The sequence below is a fragment of the Papio anubis genome, chromosome 8, assembly GCF_008728515.1.
Source record: "Papio anubis isolate 15944 chromosome 8, Panubis1.0, whole genome shotgun sequence".
Lineage (NCBI taxonomy): Eukaryota > Metazoa > Chordata > Mammalia > Primates > Cercopithecidae > Papio > Papio anubis.
This window is the reverse complement of record NC_044983.1, coordinates 54277600-54299123: the sequence shown is the minus strand read 5'-3', so window position 1 is coordinate 54299123 and position 21524 is coordinate 54277600. Positions and strand designations below refer to the sequence as shown.

The 21524-nt window shown below is 38.2% G+C and overlaps 1 protein-coding gene across 1 annotated transcript in view; it reads left to right on the top strand.

The window, feature by feature from the left end:
• NSMAF (neutral sphingomyelinase activation associated factor) overlaps nt 1-21524 on the top strand; it is a 77737-nt gene that overhangs the window by 13330 nt on the left and 42883 nt on the right. Inside the window, 6 exon segments of the mRNA XM_009213075.4 lie at nt 2271-2360; nt 10259-10337; nt 10434-10501; nt 10581-10617; nt 14536-14548; nt 14551-14588. Coding sequence (XP_009211339.2) covers nt 2271-2360; nt 10259-10337; nt 10434-10501; nt 10581-10617; nt 14536-14548; nt 14551-14588 — 325 coding nt within the window.

The following is a 21524-nucleotide window of genomic DNA, read 5'->3' as shown; positions in this document are numbered from 1 at the left end:
ACAGTCCTGCTCTCCACCATCTCCCCCTTTTTTTTTTTTTTTTTTTTTTTTTTTTTTTTTTTGGTAGAAAAACCACATGCCAGAGTGCAGTAGGGGTAACCCATCAGGAAAAGAATTGGGGGCCACTGCCCTCATTTACTTTTAATCACCCCTCATGCTTTACAAACCCTGTCCTTTTGGTACCTGATACTGCAATTTCTTTCTTTCTTTCTTTTTTTTAATTTAAGTTCTAGGGTACATGTGCAGAATGTGCAGGTTTGTTACATAGGTATACACGTGCCATGGTGGTTTGCTACGCCCATCAACCCGTCATCTATATTAGGTATTTCTCCTAATGCTATCCCTCCCCTAGCTCCCACCCCGCAAAAGGCCCCCATGTGTGATATTCCCTGCCCTGTGTCCATGTGTTCTCATTGTTCAATTCCCACCTATGAATGAGAACATGCAGTGCTTGGTTTTCTGTTCTTGTGTTGGTTTGCTGAGAATGATGGTTTCCAGCTTCATCCATGTCCCTGCAAAGGACATGAATTCATCCTTTTTTATGGCTGCATAGTATTCCATGGTCTATATGTGCCACATTTTCTTTATCCAGTCTATCATTGATGGGCATTTGAGTTGGTTCCAAGTCTTTGCTACTGTGAACAGTGCCGCATTAAACATACATGTACATGTGTCTTTATAGTAGAATGATTTATAATCCTTTTGGTATACACCCAGTAATGGAATTGCTGGGTCAAATGGTATTTCTAGTTCTAGATCCTTGAGGAATTACTACACTGTCTTCCACAATGGTTGAACTAATTTACACTCCCTCCAACAGTGTAAAAGCCTTCCTATTTCTGCACATCCTCTCCAGCACCTGATACTGCAGTTTCTGAACTTTTTGAAAGTACCGTGACTTGAACTGGTTTTCTCCTGAGTGGTGCCTTCTCTGGAGGAATCTGAAGTTCTGATTTCTGAGCACTGCTTATTCCTCGCCGTCTACTTTCCATTTCTCACAGATTTGTTCATGTCTCTTCTCTGCTTTAATATCTCTCCAATTTGCTTTAGCCTGTGGGTTTTACCATTTAAAAATAGTTTTATTTACATTGTAGTGGTGTTTCAAGAGGCAGTAAAATAAACATATATGTGTAATCTGCCATGTTTAATGTAAATTTCTTCCTCTAACACACTGGAACTTAAGGTCCATCTCAAGTCCCACACTTTTCATGAAAGCTTTTGCCTGTAACTCTAGATACCATTGATGTTTCCTGGTCCTTATCACAAAACAAAACAAAAAAATGCCTGTTTTCACTTATTTGTCATGTATTTGTTGCTGTAGCCATACAACAAAATTAATAATTTTTCTTAATATCTTCTCTTGTTTTTAAAAGTTTAAATCACTTACAACTTTAAAAAGAACTATATTTCAATCCCACTCAGTTTAGTTTACTCATTTTACTTATTAAACACCCATTATATAGACAGCATGGGCTGGTTATCCCAGGGGAATATCTAAAGATCTGTCGGCTGGGTGCAGTGGCTCATGCTTGTAATCCCAGCACCACCTCGGGAGGCTGAGGTGGGCGGATCACCTGAGGTTGGGAGTTTGAGACCAGCCTGACCAACATGGAGAAACCCCGTCTCTACTAAAAATACAAAATTAGCCAGGTGTGGTGGCGCATGCCTGTAATCCCAGCTACTTGGGAGGCTGAGGCAGGAGAATTACTTGAACCCGGGAGGCGGAGGTTATGGTGAGCCGAGATTGCGCCATTGCACTCCAGGCTGGGCAACAAGAGTGAAAATCCATCTCAAAAAAAAAAAAAAAATCTGTCTCCTAGAGGCATGTGGTCTTGTGGGAGTAACTTAGATAACCATGAGACAGATGTTGGGGGCGGCGGGGGGTATGACAGGGAAGAGGTGGGGAAGCCTAGCATTGTTCAGTCAGGGGAGACAAATGACCAAAATTTCCTAATTGGGAAAGCTCTGAGCTTTGTTCAGGTAAGGATGCGTTTAACTTCACAAAGTTCAGGGTTTCTGTAAAAGAGTAGTACGTCCACCTGGTGAGCAATTTTATTTTTGCCATAGTAGTTATTTGGACACAAGGCAGGCCCATCTATGTACTTCCTGCCACTGGGTAGAGAGGACTGCTGGCATGATACACATGTTTCATAAGTGTTTGTTAAATTCATGAATGGAAAAACTTTTTGGGATCAGGCGTTTTAAATATATTGCCTTCTTACACTTACTAAAAAATAAACTGAAAGATGTTTTTTTCCCCCCGAATCCAGATTTTCCTTGCTGCTGCTTAACTTGGAGGAGTACTACTTTGAACAGCATAGAGCCAATCACATTTTGCACAAGGGCAGTCACCACGAAAGGTAAGGAAGCTTCGGTATCTCCATGGACAGACAAACCTTTCTGATATTGATACTTTTAAAGTTAAATGTGTGATCATATAAGTGTTAACTAAAGAAAAAAATTAGGCTTTAAAAAAATTAAAGTAAATTTTATTTAGATTGTTACTGAAGGTTGTAACCCAGGGGAGTCTTTTGGAGAGTTTATGCTATGTTTATTATTTTATCTCCCATGAAGTTTTTTCATCTTTTCTCTTATTAGGGAAGTAATGAGAAGAGTGTATTTAAAAGTTGTAATTGTAACTTGAAACATTTTTCAAAGCTGAAAAGCATTTGTTCTAATTCTGGGGTTGTGGATATCTTAAGCTTGATCGGACTCCAATCCATCCCATCTTTCTTTTCTTGCATCCCTCTTATAGTTATGCAGTATCTTTTGCTCTTGATTATTTGGGTGACAATGTTATAAAGTAATGATTATAAACCACAAGAGTGGTATAAAATCAGCACTTTCAAAATGAATAATGCGATTTGAACAAGAAGCAAGATCTGATTTCTCAATATCTTAGTAATTATTACTCATAACTATAAAAACAGATTGTTTCTTTGACGTTACCTTTTGAAAGCTGTGTACAAAAGCGTGTAATGAAGCTTTTTATTTGCTTAAAATGGCAACTTCTAATTAACTAAGATGAAAATTGTTCCAGCAAAAATGTATCTGCTAATGATTTCCTTTTGGGAGGTTACTTAACAACTATAAGCCATAACTTAGAAAATTCTTTGACAGATAAATCCATTTATTTTTATTCAGGTTTTATCCTTAAAGGATAAAAAACATGTAGTATTTGTTTAAATACAAGCTAAAGTAAAAATTACTTGGTTTTTTTGTTTGGTAGCTTATGACATATCTATTTCCCTGGCGTTCAATCAAATTAGACAACTATTCATCCCTGAACACAGCACCTTGCTTTCTTATCTCTGGAATTTTGCTCATATTCTTTTCCCTCATTCCATATCTTTTTTCCTTCCAACATTCGTCTATCGTATATCATCATAATGCCTTGCTTAAAATTAAATGTACTTGTTTATTATTAAAATACAACTACAGGTAGCAAACTGAAACCTGTTTTTATTATTTTAAAGTAACTATTATGGCAAAATGGTACAGCCCCATGTAGATGTATTTGGTAATATCTGGTAAGATGACATGTGCATGAACCTACTGATCTAGCACTGCTACTTCTCGGATACAATTTCAAAGAGACACTGGCATTATTATTAATGGACATATGCACAAGGTTGTTTATTATAGCACTACTTGTACTAGCAAAAGACTAGGAACAGTCCTACAGGAGACTGACTGAACTAACTGATAAGGAATGGCCACATGATGGAGTACTATGCAGGTTCAACAAGGAATGAAGTTCTTTGTAATGCTGTGATCTGTACATGTATTAAGTGTAAAAAGCAAGGGACAGAATACTGTGTGTCATAAGCTACTTTTGTAAGAAGGGGGCAGATTTATCATTATGTTTTTAAAAATCAGACGCAAAAACTAAAAGGTAGTGGAGATGGTTATCTACACAGAAGAGGGGAAGGATCAGGAGAACAATATAGAGATGGAACGAGGACTTCTCCAAATGTACCTTATTTTATAACTTTCGTTTTGGAACCATAGAAATATTTTATAGATTTTTACTACACTTTATCGTAGCTAAAAGGCTGAGAGGCCATCTTTTGTAGATTTTAAATATAGAATTAAATTTAAAAAGAAACAGTAAGGCCAGGTGTGATGGCTCATGCCTGTAATCCCAGTACTTTGGGAGGCCAAGGCTGGCGGATTACTTGAGGTCAGGAGTTAGAGATCAGCCTGGCTAATATGGTGAAACCTCGTCTCTACTAAAAATACAAAAATGAGCCAGGTGTGGTGGCGTACCCTTGTAATCCCAGCTACTTGGGAGACTGAGGCAGGAGAATTGCTTGAACTTGGGAGGCAGAGGTTGCAGTGAGCCGAGATTGCGCCACTGTACTCTAGCCTGGGTGACAGAGCAAGACTCTGTCTCAAAAATCAATCAATCAATCAATAAAAATAAAAAAAACCCAGTAAACCCTAAAAATCAAAGACAAAATGAAGCAGTTCAGGCGTGGTGGTTCACACTCGTAATCCCAGCACTTTGGTAAGCCAAGGCAGTACAATCTCTTGAGGCCAGGAGTTTGAGACTAGCCTGGTCAACATAGTGAAACTCTGTTTCTATTTATTACAAATAATATTAAAAAATAAAAGACATGAAACAAATGAATTTAATTATAAAGTTGGAGTTAGCCACAGAAAATTATTTTAATCAACTTTACAATATAATAATTTGACTGTGTATCTCTGGTAAGATGAAACAGAATTGCAAAGAAGTTGAAAAAGAATGCAAAGTAATTGTAAACTTCCCAGTAACAATATTGTTGTTAATAGTATACTGTTAATATTATTATTTTGAAACTATTTTATACACACATGTACATGTATTTATATAATTGGATAAAACAATTGAATAAGTATAGCCAAGACTCAGATTTTCCAGTATAAAAGAGACATATACATAATATTCAAGAAATAAAGCCTTTTTCATGCACTTTCCCCCTTTTTTCCAGATTTATTGAGATATAAGTGACAAATAAAAATTGTATATATTTAGGGTATACAATGTGATGTTTTGATATATATACACATTGTGAAATGATGACCACAATCAAGGTAATTATCATATCCATCACCTCACAGGTACCTTCTTTTGTGTGTGTGGGAGTAAGAACATGTAAGATCTACTTTCTGAGCCAATTTCAAGTGTATGATACCTGTATGGACTGTAGTCAATAGCTCTACATTAAATCTGCAGAACTTATCCTGGATAATGGATAATTTGTGCACTTTGCCCAGCATCTCCCCATTTCTTCCACCCATACCCCCTTTAATTTCATAAAGTTAAACTTATTCTTGCCTGAACAAAGCTCTGAGCTTTCCCACCTAAGGAATTTTCGTAAGTTCCATTCTAGTCTCTTCTTTGAATTCAACTCTTTTTGATTCTACATGAAATCATGTAGTGTTTGTCCTTCTGTGGCTGGCTTATTTTACTTAGCGTAATGTCCTCCAAGTCCATCCACATGGCCACAAGTAACAGGATTTCCTTCTTTTTTGAGGCTGAATAATATTCCATTGTGTGTATGTATATATGTCTATTTTTATATGTTTTATATTCATATATATAGTATTTTCTTTATTCATTCGTCTATCAGTGGACACTTAGATTGACCCCAAATCTTGGCTACTGTAAATAATACTGTAATGAACATGAGAGTACAGATATATCTTCAACATACTGATTCCATTTGCTTTGGATGTATACCTAGAAGTGGGATTGCTAGGTAGTATGGTAGTTCTTTTTTTAGTTTTTTGAGGAACTTCTGTACTGTTTTCTTTAATGGCTAAAGCAATTCACATTCCCACCAGCAGTATATAAGGGTTCTCTTTTCTCCACGCTCTTGCCAACATCTGTTATCTTTTGTTTTTTGATAATAGCCATCCTAACAGGTGTGAGGCAATAGCTCAATGTGGTTTTGATTTGCTTTTCTCTGATGATTAAGGCTGCTGAGGATCTTTTCATATGCTTGTTGACCATTTGTATGTCTTCTTCTTCTTCTTCTTTAATTGAAAAGGAGTCTCACTCTGTCACCCAGGCTGGAGTGCAGTGGCATGATCTCTGCTCACTGCAACCTCCGCCTCCTGGGTTCAAGCAATTCTCCTGCCTCAGCCTCCCAAGTAGCTGGGCTTCCAGGTGTGTGCCACCACTTCCGGCTAATTTTTTTGTATTTTTAGTAGAAACGGGTTTTCACCGTGTTAGCCAGGATGGTCTCGATCTCCTGATCTTTTGATCCACCCGCCTCAGCCTCCCAAAGTGCTGGGATTACAGGCGTGGGCCACTGCACCCAGCCATTTGTATGTCTTCTTTTGAGAAATGCCTGTTCAAATCCTCTGCCTGTCTTTTAATAGGCTATTTGTTTTCTTATTATACTGTCGAGTTGTTCGAGTTTTTAATGTAGTTTGGATATTAGCCCCTTATCAGAAGTATGATTTTCAAATATTTTCTCCCATTCCATAGGTTGTCTTTTGACCTTGTTAATTATTTTTCTTACTGTACAGAAGTTTTTTGTTTTATGTAATCCCATTTGTGTATTTTTGCTTATATTGCTTGTGCTTTTGGAGTCATGTCCAAAATATTGCCCAGACCAATGTTGAGAAGCTTTTCCCTATTTTTTCTTTCAGCAGTTTTATAATTTCAGGACTTACATTTAAGTCTTCAGTTCATTTCAAGTAGATTTTTATGTAGGGGATGAGGTAAGCATTCACTTTTATTTTTTCCCACGGGGATATCTAGTTTTTTCAACACCATTTATTAAATAAACTACCCTTTCTTCATTGTGTGTTTTTGGCACCTTTGTGGATGATTAGTTGACTGCATATATGTGGATGTATTTCTGTTTTCTCTATTGTGTTCCATTGGTCTGTATGGCTGTATCATGCTGTTTTGATTAATGTAGCTTTGTAGCATGTTTTGAAACCAGGTAGTTTGATGCCACCAGTTTTGTTCTTGTTCAAGATTACTTTGGACCGGGCATGGTGGCTCGCACCTGTAATCCCAGCTACTCAGGAGGCTGAGGAGGGAGGATCACTTGAGGCCAGGAGTTGGAGACCAGCCTGAGCAACCTAGCAAGACCCCATCTCTCAAAAAACTAAAAATTAGCTGGGCATGGTGATGCACACCTGGAGTCACAACTACTCAGAAAACTGAAGCAGGAGGATTGATTGAGCCCAGTTTGAGGCTGCAGTGAACTATAATCATGCTATTGCACTCTAGCCTGGGTGACATAGTGAGATCCCATTTCTTAAAATGAAGCAAAACAGATTGCTTTGGGTGTTTATTTTGTGGTTCCATATCAATGTTAATTTTTTTTCTCTTTCTGTTAAAAATGCCATTGGGATTTTAATAGGGTTTGCTTTTAATTTGTAGATTGCTTTGGAAAATATGGACATTTTAGCAGTGTTAATTCTTCCAGTCTGTGAACACCAGGTATCTTTCAATTTATTTGTGTTGACTTCAGTTTCTTTTATCAGTGCTTTGTAGTTTTCAGTGTACAGATTTTTTCCCTCCTTGGTTAAATTTATTCCTGTTTTATTTTTCTTTTGGTGCTTTTATAAATTGAATTGTTTCTGTAATTTTTTTTTTGGATAGATCATTGTTAGCATATAGAAATGCAATGCTGGTTTTTGTATATTGATTTTGTGTTCTTTAGTTTTACTGAATTTGTTTGTTGGTTTGAATAGTTTTTTTTGGTAGAATCCTTAGGGTTTTTTTAATATATAAAATCTATTATTTGCAAACAGACACAGTTTAATTTTTCCAATTTGGATGCCTTTTCTTTCTTTTACTTGCCAAATTGCTCTGGCTAGGATTTCCAGTACTATGTTGAATAGTAGCGGTAAGAATGGGCATCTTTGTGTTGCTTTTCTCTTTAAATGACAGTATTTTTTATCCCTATCATTTGAAAAGGTCTAGAAATAACTCAGTAGCAATTGGCACCAAGAATATGGTCTCTTAATACCACTTCCCACTGAAAGGATGGGGGTTCTTTAGAGAAATGGCTGATTCTACGTCAGAGGCAGGAAATGTCTGAGATGAACCTGGGACATCCTGTCATACTGGCAAGTTAGGAAGGTATCAAAGACTACTGTAAATGAATTAAAAGGATGCAGGAGCAAGTAAAAGAGGCTAACACTGGGCCAAAAATGGGACAGTGTAAGCATCAAAACATAATAACCTCTGCAGTGGATTGAAATGTTTCATAAATGTTAAAATTCATGAGTACGTAATTTTATAAATGTGTGTGTATGTGTGTGTATAATCTTAATCAGTTATCCTCAAAGGATAGGAAGACAACAACTCATTTTTGTGACACTTGATAAAGGTAAAGAATAAAGCATTTTTGTTATTTGCCTTGTACAAATTGTACTTCAGGGTAGCCAAATTGCTGATAAGTAAAGTTGTTCTTTGTTGACAAATTCTAGCTCATAACATAGAATGAATGATAAAATTTCAATGCCTAATGAAAGAATGGATTCACAGCAGGGTTTGGCAAACTACAGCCCTTGGGCCACATCTGAGCTGCCACTTGTTCTTTTAAAGTTTTACTGGAACACAGCCACACCCATTTGTGTACATACTGTGTGTGGCTGCTTTCCCTATAACAGCAAACTTGAATGGTTGTGACCGAGACCATATGGCCCACAAAGCAAAAATATTTACTGTCTGGCTCTTTACAGAAATTTTACCAGCCCTTGATCTAGATAGTAATTTTCAATGGCTGTCAAAACCTTTAGGTGAGAGAAGCTGCTGGGAAATTTTGTAATGGATATATGGAGATTGATGTCACCTGATCCTCCCGGTGCCTCTGGATGTGAAGGCAGTACCTGTGCACTACCTCTGAAAGTATTCTTGTCAGAAGATCTTATAAATAATTTGGAAGCAATGCATAGATTGGAAGAATACCACAGTGATGCATTCAGCCAAATTCATAATGTGGGAAAATTATTTTAGGTTAAGAGATGTAAAAGACATGTCAACTAAATGTAAAATGGACTTCGTTAGGATTTTGATTTGAGGCAACTGGCTATGAAAACACATTTATGAAATAGAAAAATTTCGTGGCCGGGCGCGGTGGCTCAAGCCTGTAATCCCAGCACTTTGGGAGGCTGAGACGGGCGGATCACAAGGTCAGGAGATCGAGACCATCCTGGCTAACACGGTGAAACCCCGTCTCTACTAAAAAATACAAAAAACTAGCCGGGCGAGGTGGCGGGCGCCTGTGGTCCCAGCTACTCCGGAGGCTGAGGCAGGAGAATGGCGTAAACCCGGGAGGCGGAGCTTGCAGTGAGCTGAGATCCGGCCACTGCACTCCAGCCTGGGCGACAGAGCCAGACTCAGTCTAAAAAAAAAAAAAAGAAAAATTTCAACACTGACTGTATACATGATAACATTAAGGAATTATTAATTTTTTAGAGTGTGTTCATGATTGGTCACTTGTTAAGAGAGCCTGTCTTCAGAGATTTTTGCTAAAATATTTATGGATAAAGTATATGATGTCAGTAATTTTCTGTGTTATTCAGCAGGGTCTCAGGGGGTTCTACATAAGACAAGAATGACTACATATTGACAATTGCAGTGCTAGGCCATTGGTACATGGGAGTTTTCTATTCTATTTGTGTATGTTTAGACATTTCGTGAAAGTTTTTATGTTACTATTGGGTAATTTTGGGTATTTGAAAAATAAATACAGTTAACAACTTGGAAAAATGATATGAAATGATATAAAATTTCAAAAACCCTTTGAGAAAGAATTGCAAACTAAATCATGACCTTCAGTAGGATGGGCCTTCTCAACTATTCAGTACCTATATATTGATCACTGAAAATAGAAAGCTAAAGTAAACATTTACTGCGCACGAAAGAACAGGCAGTGTTACTCTGAGGTGGGGTGAGTGTAGGCATTTTCAGTCTGTAAGACTATTTCTCAATGTGATGTTTCTTAGATACATTAAGTTTCTAGCCAATAGATACTGTAAACTATATGGAGATACACATATAAATCAAAGAAGTTAACTTAAAAAATCTCTAACATTTGAATTGTAAATGCCAGTATGAACCACTATTCTGTGTTTTGTTTTACCAGTTAATCTAAAAATAGAGAGTTTCTCTTTATTTGCATTGTTGATCTTTTATTATGCGGTGCTTTAGTAACCTGCTTTCTAATTAAAATGTACTATGATTGTCTTGTGATTTTTGTTATGCTCATCAAACAATCTGTTGTACTTGGATCCCTAGGAAAATCAGAGGCTCCTTAAAAATATGTTCAAAATCAGCGATTTTTGAACCAGATGCAATATCCCAGCCCATCATCAAGGTAAACACATTTTAAATACAAACAGAAACATTCCTATTTTTTTGTGTACGTCTTACGTTTCCTGATTTTTATAATATTTCTCTCAATTTTATCCAGATTCCTTTGAGAGACTGTATAAAAATAGGAAAGCATGGAGAAAATGGAGCCAATAGACACTTCACAAAGTATGTCATTTTCACCACTGTTTAATTTTACTTCAACCAAAAAGCTATATATATTTAATGACTTTTATCTGCATTTTAGGGCAAAATCTGGGAGTATTTCACTCATTTTCAGTCAGGTAAGCACATAATAAATATTTTTTCCTAATCTGAATGAACATTCATATATATGTGCATGAATGAAATTATTTATTTGTAGAGATATCAGATGAAGACCATGGAATAGAATTCAAATGCTTTTAGAATTCAGTCACTGAGAAATATACTTTTAAAAAATGTGATCTCTAATGGGCTTCTTCATGTTTATTAAGTGTGTGGTATCTGTGGGCTTGCGGTTTTGTCCTTGGAGCTCTCAAGATACACGATTTACGAGGCTTGAAATGAAGGGATGCAGCTCTTCCTGTAACTTCCTGGCTATTTAGAAGGCAAGAGACCAGTGCCACGCCACTTAAATGATCTCAGGGACTTAGGACAACCAAGGCAAGGATTTGGGATTGGTGGTCTTGTATCATTATGACCCTTGTGGTCATAACCTTTTGTTCATTCCAGATTTATTCCCTTTACATTTATGCACCCACCACTGCCCTCAATATAGCAGGACAGCATTGGCAATAAAAGGTCAATTAAAACACGTTTTTCTTCTGTCATATTATTAATTAGTATGTAGATTACAAAATTGTAAATAAGAAGAGACTACTTTCTTTTGGCTCTGGACTTCACCCTCTTCATCTTTAAAGCGAAAGGGTTAGCAGATGTTGCCTTGACTCTCTGCAGAGTTCTCGTTCCTTGGGGAGTTGAAGTGTTCAGAGACGAATTGTTCTGGGATCAAGTAAGGGATAAGAAAAGCTGTGAGAACAAAGATGCACGGACTTTCTGACTTCAGAACTTGACTTAAATCCTCTCATGCAACAGAGCAGAGTGTCCCAAGGAGGCAGCCAGCACTTTTTCTATCACTGAAGCCTTTTGTTCACAGAACACTTTTAATGTGTGTTGAAAGTTATTTTATGAACACTGAGAGGTAGCAGATTATTTGATTTTCTACATCTACCTTCCATGATTCTATTAATTTTAAGGAAGAAAACATGGCCGGGCGCGGTGGCTCAAGCCTGTAATCCCAGCACTTTGGGAGGCCGAGACGGGCAGATCACGAGGTCAGGAGATCGAGACCATCCTGGTTAATATGGTGAAACCCCGTCTCTACTAAAAAGTACAAAAAAAAAAAAACTAGCCGGGCAAGGTGGCGGGCGCCTGTAGTCCCAGCTACTTGGGAGGCTGAGGCAGGAAGATAAGTGAACCCGGGAGGCAGAGCTTGTAGTGAGCTGAGATCTGGCCACTGCACTCCCAGCCTGGGCTGATAAATGGCTCCGTCTCAAAAAAAAAAAAAAAAAAAAACATTTCACAGGCTTCCTCAACTTCATATTGTTTTAGCTGGTATACGTGAAGACAGTGACAGCCATCTACTGCTCTGGGGACCAAACATCATTATTAATAACCCCCCCCCATCCTCTCATGTCTATCATGTCATTCTACTTCATGACCTTGTTCACCGCAAAGCCCATATCTTGAAAAGGAAGAAGTGCTTTTCCTTGGAGATAGGATTTTTCATTATAAAAACTATTCATTTTAGTTATTTTTGTTAAAAATTTAATAACTTTGGGCTTGGAATAAAGCCCCAATTCCTCCACCTACACTTTAATGGTTTATAGAAGAGGTCTTGTGAAGCCAACTCAAAACCAACCTGACACAAGCTACTCTTTCAAGTATTATTTAAAGCTTCCTGTGTCAAGTATACAATAGGCAACTTTTGGGTTTTGCTTATATACTAAAGTCACAAGATATAGAAATATGGTGTGGTGCTTTATATTTAGAGAGTTTTGCTTCAATTTTTTGTTGCTGCTAAAAGAAGGGTGTGTGCATGTCTATATGAATAACAGATTCAACTCATGGATTCAATAAGTATTATATTCAAGGCTCTGGAGATCTAGGGAAAAGAACAAGTTATCTGAAACCTGTTGCCCCATGATTACTTTTCAGTGGGAGAAGACAGACAATAAAGCGTCTCTTAATGTCGAGGTATTTGACAAATACTATGAAGAAAATGAGCGATAAGACAAAAGGATGAAAATGATAAGAATGTTCTTACTGCTTTAGAAAGAGTGGTCAGGGATGCCTCACTGAGAAGAGGCCACTGCAAGAGACTCAGAAGGCTTAAGGCATTGAGCGTGCAGTTGTCCACAAGCACTGGCATTTCAGGTACAGAGGTGGCGGGGGAGAAGCCTGAAGGTGGGCGTAATCGCCCAGCAGATTGGGAGGCATAGAGGTGTGGAAGTGCTCCTGGGCTGTACAAGTCGAGAGAACACTAAAGGGAGGCTGGAATAGGAACGGGACCATGTCATGTAGGGCCTTGCAGGCCAAGGAAGGGGAGCAGTAGAGTAAAGCACAGAGAGAAACACCACTGGAGAGCTGGGAGAGAAGGGGCATGTCTGATTTGTATGTAAAATCTCTCTGGGGGCTGGAGTGCTGAACAAGCTGGCAAACCAGGGCAGAGTGGAAGCAGGGAGACCTGTCAGAGTGTTCCAGAAATCGGCGTGTATTGGACCAGGATGGTGAGAATTGGTCATTGTCTGGAGGAATTATTCTGAAGAAAACCCAGCAAATGTGCTGAAGGATTAGTCAGAGGGTATAAAGGAACAGTCAAGGCCAGCTCAATGAGATGGCCAGTAGTGCCAGCTTAGCGATAAAAGAGAGTTAGGAAGAACAGGCTTCAGGTGAGATGTGAAGTTGGGATGTGCATAGGAGGAACTCTGGGGGGAGACGTCAGCAGGCGTTGGATGCATCCATCTGGGTTTCAGAGGAGGAGGCAGAGGCTAACAAGAGACAAACTGGGGGGCTGGAGTTTCATGAGAGACTTTTAAAGCCTGTGGCTGGATGGATTTCCTGGGGACTGAGGTGGGGACAGAGGTTAATGAGGAGCGCTCGGGCTCTGCAGCAAGGCGTAGGGAAGAAAGCAGGATCAAAAGAGAGTAGACAGAAGGAGGTAGCCAGTGAGGTTGGAGAAGCAAGACAGGTAATCCAGAAGGAAGCCATGTGGAAAAGCACAAGCTGGGAAGAGCCATCAGCTCTGTCATGCTCTGAGAAGAAAGAGTCAAAGAAGGGCAGGTAGGCTGCAAAGGAGTGATGGAGACCTTGTGCAGTTAAATTAACATCTAAGAGTAAAGTTTCAATAGATATAGTAGAATTATGAAAACCTGTCATGGGCCCCAAAAGGAAGGTACAGACAGCTCTTACAGCTAATTCTGCCACAAAAAGGAACAGAAAGCCAGCAAAGAGGAGGATGTGAGGTGCAGCGGAAGTATGTGTGTATGTGGCGGGGGTGTAAAAAGGGAAAGTGCCGTATATAATCCTAGGAGCAAAGTTTTGAATATCTGACAGGTTTGGGAGGTGTTCATATTCTGTGCCCTAGTGAACTGAACTTTGAGAGCTCAGGCAGCTTCCATTGTTGCAGAGGGAAAAGCAGTGATGAAAGTATAGGTACAAAGGAGATTGATGGCTCTGGTAGATGGTGTCACGTATTCCCACATAGTTATTAATATACTATGTGAGGACTGATAGCCCAGTGCATGTGAAAACACCATGTGCCAGATTACCTCTAAAGGTTTCTTTATGTTAGTGAAAATATTTCATACCACAGTAGCTTTGAACCCCATTTCTTAAAAATCAGCACTTAGTTAGCCTCCTTCCTGTCTACTTGGTTTGGTTTGAAGTGATGGCATTCATAAACATCCCATCTGTATTTATTTATCTTGTAATTGTTGCTCTCTTATTATGGATTATTCTCTTTTTAATTTGATGTTGTTATTTTAACACCAGTACTTTAAAAGCCATACTAATACTAATACTAAAACAAATACTTTTGGAACTAGAGATTATATAACAATGATTTAAAACATTTGATTTATAGTTGTCCTAATTTGTAGTTACTCTTTACAGTGAAACATTTTGATTTATTATTTTTACAAGTATTGATTTTCTTGTAGGTATATTTCATTAAAAGAACATAATATTTGTTGCACCATATAAAATAGAAAGGGAATTAAAGTAAAGCTTTTCATGTATTTCCGGTAATTTATATAGTCATTTTGAGCAGTAAAATTTTGTGACTCTGTGCATCTTTAATCAAAATATAATAATAATGAGCATTTAAAAGCTTCTTACCTGGAAGTTACAACAGAATTACCCAAAGGAAACCACAGGTTTTAGTTCAGAGAATTCAATTAAGTTTTGAATTTAAAAAGTGCCTAAATCCAGAAAAACCACTCCAAATGATTTGATTAAATTAAAATGAATATACATTATTTATAAAGATTGTTTACTGGGTGTTACTGAGAATTTACCAGTACATTACAAAACATTTAGTTTTTAAAATTTTCTGAAATATTTTTCGAGGATTTACATAACATATTCTTATTTGAGAACTCCAATAATAATTTGTAAGTACTCTTAATTAGGTGAAACTATGAGTAGACTTGGATACAATGTCTAGTTCCCTGGGACTTTTCAAGTAAGCATAGGTATTTCATTTAACTATTTCTGTACTTCAATTCTTTGTACTTTAGCTTAGCCATAGTAGAGGGATAACTCCTACTAAAAAGAGAGTTTTACAGGACCTAGGGCCGGGGGCTAGTGCTCATATAAACATAAGAGATCTGTGTGAGTTAGGAAAAGCCATCCTTTGTGGGCAGCTTGTAGTGTAGGCTGACTGAATTTAGGTTTCAGGCCAGTCTACAATCTCTTAAATGACACAAATTGTATACTCAGTGGCCTCAGGTTTTCTGGGACAAAAGAAATACTGCCTGCACTGATTAGTCAGAAAGTATAATACACTGAGATTTAATTGGCCTTTTCAAGTGGTGCTCTTGGCATTTTTGGGCAGGATGGTTCTTTTATTGGACATTGGGCTGTGGCTAGCATTACAGCTCTTTCCCCTGTTCGTGCCTCTTGTACACTGCTCCCCTTGTTGTTGTTACAGCACCTCCACATTGACAAAGCCTCTGGGCAATAGGAAACCCTACCCCCAAGTTGAGAACCCGCTCACCTGGGGTGCTGTCCCTCTAAAGGCTCTCATGAGCCAGCTGAATTATTAATGCCTGCACATGGTTCATTGAAAAATTATGTGAAAGGAAATAAAAGTGAGGTTGTCTGGTAGAAAAGCTCTTTTGTTCCAATGTGAATTAAAATATTAAAAGCACTCTCGGATTTAAAAAAGGGGGTAGGTGGAATGACAGCAGCAAGATGGCAGAATAGGAAGTTCTAGCCCCCTTCCTCTTAATGAAGACACTGATTCAACAACACATGGACAAATTCCCTTTATGAGAAATCTAGAAACCAGTTAAGAGGATCCTGCACCTGGTGAGCATGAAACTAACACATCAAAGCGGTATAAAATTTGTGTGTCACTATCCTGGCCATCATCCAGTCCCACACAGCACCACATGACTGAGAAGACATTTCCCAGCTTCTAGCTACCCTGGAGAGGGAAAGAAATTGGACTATACATCCAAGAGTTCCTGACTTTTCAGGAACTGCTGAGGTTGGCTTCTGTCTCTTCTGTCTCAAGTACAGATGGAATCCTGCATGCTCTAGATGCCTGGAGCCACTGATAGCAAAAGAGAACTGGGTAGCATGCTACTGCTTCAAAGGACTTGTGTTACAGAAGACATCTAGACACCAGAGACAGCAAAAGGATTCAAGCTTCTGAAAAAGAGAATGGGAAACCAATGAATTTCTCTAATTAGGAATCTACATGCGCCGTCCAGAGAAGACACTTCCATAGAAAGAGAGAGGCCTCCAGCATCTCTAGTAGACTGGAGTTAATGAGAGGTCTCTCCTGTATGACCAGTCCTTAGAGAGACTGGAGAGGTAACTATTTTTTGTTGTTGTTGTTTTAATGTGTGGATGTTAGCACAGAGTTAGAGGAGCACAAAGTCAGAAAAATAGTTCAATCAAAGGTGCAAAATAAATTTTCAGAATCCAACCTAAAGAAAAGGAGCTATATTAATTACCTGACAAGGAATTCAAGAGCTATTGTCATAAAAGATGCTTAATGAGTTTAGGAAAATTATGCATGAAGAAAATAAAGTACAACAAAGGGAATATTAACGAAAATATAAAGAAAGAACTGAACAGAAATTTTGGAGAAGAATACAGTAACTTAACTAAAAGTTCACTAGAGAAGTTCAGCACAGACATAAACAGAAGAAAAAAATCAACAAACTGGGCACAGGTCTTTTGGAAATTATCAGTCAATTAAGACTAAGAGAAAAAAGAATGAAAAAGAGTTAAGAAAGCCTAAAGTACTAATGACACACCGTCAAGTGGACCAAATGCATAATATCGCGAGAGTTCAAGAAAGAAGAAAACAGAAAGTGTATTTAAAGAGATAATGTGGTCCCAAATTTGCCAAAACTGGGAAGAGATGGATATCCAGATTTAAGAAGTCTTCCACGGGAGGACTTCAAGATGTCCTTACAAGACACATGATAATCATGTTATCAGAAGTAAGAGTTAATTTTGAAAGCAGCAGAGAAAAGTAACTGGTCTGAAGAAATTTATAAAATGATCAGATTTTCCGCAGAAACTTGCAGGTCAGAAAATTGGATGATAGAATTCAGAATGGTAAAACAAAGCAAAATAAAACAAACAAACAAACAAAACAAAAGCATGCAACAAAGAGCACTGTATCTGGCAAAATTGTCCTTGAAAAAAATGGAGAGATAAGGACTTTCCCAGATAAACAAAAGCTCAGAGTTTACCACCACTAGATCTGCTTTATAGGAAATACTAAAGTGAGTCCTTCAATTTGAAACAAAAAGATACTAAACACCAATTATATGAAAATGTAGGAATTATAAATCTTGCTGATAAAGAGGCAAATACACAGAATACTGTAGGGCTGTAATGGTGGTGTGTAAATCAGTTTTAATTCTAGTATACAAATTGAAAGACAAAAGTATAAAACCCATAACTAGAAATCTGTGTTAATGAATACACAATATAAATGAATGTAATTTGAAGTGTCATTAACATAAAGGAAGACAGGTATTTGAAGGAATAGTTTTGTATGTGACTGGGCTTTGTTAACAGATTAAGAGAATTATAACTCTAAGATGTTTTATATAAGACCATGAGTAACCACAGAGAAAATACCTATAGAAGATATGAAAGAGTTTTCCAATATATTATAGTCTAGAATTTTTATGGTTTCAACACCCCAGGTTTAAGTCTTTGATCCATCTTTGTGTTGATTTTTGTATAAGTAAGATATGAGATTCAGTTTCATTCTTCTACATGTGGCTTGCGCCGTTTCCCAGCACCATTTATTGAATAGGGTGTCTTTCCCCACTTTATGTTTTTGTATGCTATGTCAAAGATCAGTTGTGGCTATAAGTATTTGGCTTTTATTTTCTGGGTTGTCTATTCTGTTTCCATTGGTCTGTATTGCCTATTTTTATACTAGTCCCTTCTTTATTTTAGTAACTATAGCTTTGTAGTATATTTTCTTTTCTTTTTTTTTTTTTTTTTTGAGGCCAGTCTTGCTCTGCCGCCCAGGCTGGAGTACAGTGGCGGATCTCAGCTCACTGCAGCTCCGCCTCGGGTTCACACCATTCTCCTGCCTCCAGCCTCCCAAGTAGCTGAGGACTACAGAGAGCCACCACCTCGCCCGGCTAGTTTTTGTATTTTTTAGTAGAGGCGGGGTTTCACCGTGTTAGCCAGGATGGTCTCGATCTCCTGACCTGCGTGATCCGCCATCTCGGCCTCCCAAAGTGCTGGGATTACAGGCTTGAGCCACCCGGCGCCCGGCCAGCTTTGTAATTATATTTCTTTTTTTTTTTTTTTTTTTTTTTTTTTTTTTTTTTTTTTTTGAGGTGAGTCGGCCTTTGTAAGCCAGGCTGGAGTGCAGTGGCGGATCTCAGCTCACTGCAAGCTCCGCCTCCCGGGTTCACGCCATTCTCGGCCTCAGCTCGAGTAGCTGGGACCACAGGCGCTGCCACCTCGCCCGGCTATTTTTGTATTTCTTAGTAGAGAGCGGGGGTTTCACCGTGTTAGCCAGGTGTTCTCAGAATCTCCGGCGATCGCCCCATCTCGGCCTCCCAGTGCTGGGATTACAGGCTTGAGCCACCGCGCCCGGCCAGCTTTGTAGTATATTTTCAAGTTGAATAATGTGATGCCTCCAGATTTATTCTTTTTGCTTAGTACTGCTTTGGCTATTTGGGCTCTTTTTTGGTGCCATATGGATTTTAGGATTGTTTAGGATAGACAAAGGTATTTTGATGAGAGTTCTGTGAAGAGTGATGGTGGTATCTTGATAAGAATTGCATTGAATCTGTAGCTTGCTTTAGGCAATATGGTCATTTTCACAATATTGATTCTACCCATCCATGAACATGGGATATGTTTCCATTTGTTTGTGTCATCTATGATTTATTCAATAGTACTTTATAGTTTTTCTTGTAGAGCTCTTTTATCTCCTTGGTTAAGTATAACCCTAAGTATTTTATTTTATTTTATTTTGCAACTGTTATGAAAGGAAGGGAATTCTTGATTTGATTCTCAGCTTGGCCATTGTTGGTGTATAGCAGTGCTACTGATTTGTGTACATTGATTTTCTATCCTGAGAATTTACTGAATTCATTTATTAGATCTACAAACTTTTTGGATGAGTCTTTAGAGTTTTCTAGGTAAATGGTCACATCATCGGTGGACAGCGACAGTTTGACCTCCTTTTTTCCAATTTGGATACCCTTTCTGTTTTTTGTCTGGTTGCTCTGGCTAGGACTTCCAGTACTATGTTGAATAGAAATGGTGAAAGTGGGTAACCTTGTCTTGTTCCAGTTCTCGGGCGTAGGCAGAGAATTCATGACTAAGAACCCAAAAGCAAATGCAACAAAAACAAAAATAAATAAATGGGACCTAATTAAACTAAAAAGCTTCTGCACAGCAAAAGAAATAACCAGCAGAGTAAACAAACAACCCACAGAGTGGGAGAAAATTTTTGCAAACCACATATCCGGCAAAGGACTAATACCCAGAATCTATGAGGAACCTCAAACAAATCAGCAAGCAAAAAACAAATAATCCCGTCAAAGTAGGCAAAGAACATGAATGGAAAATTCTCAAAAGAAGATATACAAACAACTAGCAAACATATGAAAAAATGCTCACCATTACTAATTATCAAGGTCATGCAAATTAAAACCACAGTGAGATACCACCTTACTTAGTGAGAATGGCCATAATTAAAAAGCCAAAAAATAATAGACATTGGCATGGGTTTGGTGAAAAGGGAACACTTTTACACTGCTGGTAGGAATGTAAACTAATAAAACTGCTAGAGAAACAGTATAGAGATTCCTTAAATAATTAAAAGTAGAACTACCTTTCAATCCAGCAGTCCCACTGTCAGGTATTTACCCAAAGAAAAGTCATTATGTGAACAAGACACATGCACACACATAGTTATAGTAGCACAATTTGCAATTGCAAAAATATGAAACCAACATAAATGCCCATCAACCAACAAGTGGATAAAGAAAATGTCCTATATATACACCATGGAATATGACTCAGCCATAAAATAAAACGAAATAATGGCCTTTGAGCAACTTGGATGGAGCTAAAGGCCATTATTCTAAGTTAAATAATTCAGGAATGGAAAACCAGATATTGTATGTTCTCACTTATAAGTGGGAGCTAAGATATGAGGATGCAAAGACATAAGAATTATATAGTGGACCCGGGCGCGGTGGCTCACGCCTGTAATCCCAGCACTTTGGGAGGCCGAGGCAGGCGGATCACGAGGTCAGGAGATCGAGACCATCCTGGTTAACACGGTGAAACCCCATCTCTACTAAAAATACAAAAAATTAGCTGGGCGTGGCAAGCGCCTGTAGTCCCAGCTACTCGGGAGGCTGAGACAGGAGAATGGCGTGAACCCGGGAGGCAGAGCTTGCAGTGAGCCAAGATAGCGCCACTGCACTCCATCCAGCCTGGGTGACAGAGTGAGACTCCGCCTCAAAAAAATAAAATAAAATAAATAAAAGAATTATCTAATGGACTTTGGGGGCTTAGGGGGAAGGATTGGGGGGTGGGGAGGGATAAAAAACTACATATTGGGTACAGTGTACACTGCTTAGGTGACAGGTAAACCAAGACCTCAGGGAACCTATTTATGTAACCAAAAACCACCTGTACCACAACAACTATCAAAATAAATTTTAAAAAAGAAAATGAGAAAGGAATCAAAATATGTCACAATAAAATGTCAACACAAAGGGAGACAGAGGACAAAAGAGGACAAATGAGCTACAAGACAGACGGAAAACAGTTAAAATGGCAATAGTGAGTCCCTCACTATCAATAATTACCCTCTGTGTATCAAACTCCCCAATCAAAAAATGTGGAGTGCCTGAATGGATTAAAACAAATAAAATCTAAAACTCTACGCCATCTGCAAGAGACTCATTTTTGGTTTAAGGACACACATAGGCTGAAAGTGAAAGGATGGGAAAAAATATTCCATGCTTGGTAACCAAAAGAGAACAGAACTGGCCATACTTATATCAGACAAAATAGGCTTTGAATAAAAAACTTTCACAAGAGACAAAGAAGGATATTATGTAATGATAAAAGGGTCAATTTATCAGAAAGATAATTACAAATGTGCATGCATTAGTCAGGGTTCTCCAGAGAAACAGAACCAATAGGATGTGTGTGTACATACATACATATGCATATACATATATACAGACATATACCCCAGATGGGTATATACCCCCCATCTAGGGGTATATGTCTGTATATATGTATATATACAGAGAGAGAAATTGATTTATTACAAGGTATTGAATCATGTGATTATAGAGGCCAAGAAATCCAGACCCAGGAGAGAGCCAATGGTATGGGGTTTAGTCTGAATCTGAATCCAGGTCTGAAGGCAGGAGAAAACCAATATCCCAACTTGAAGACA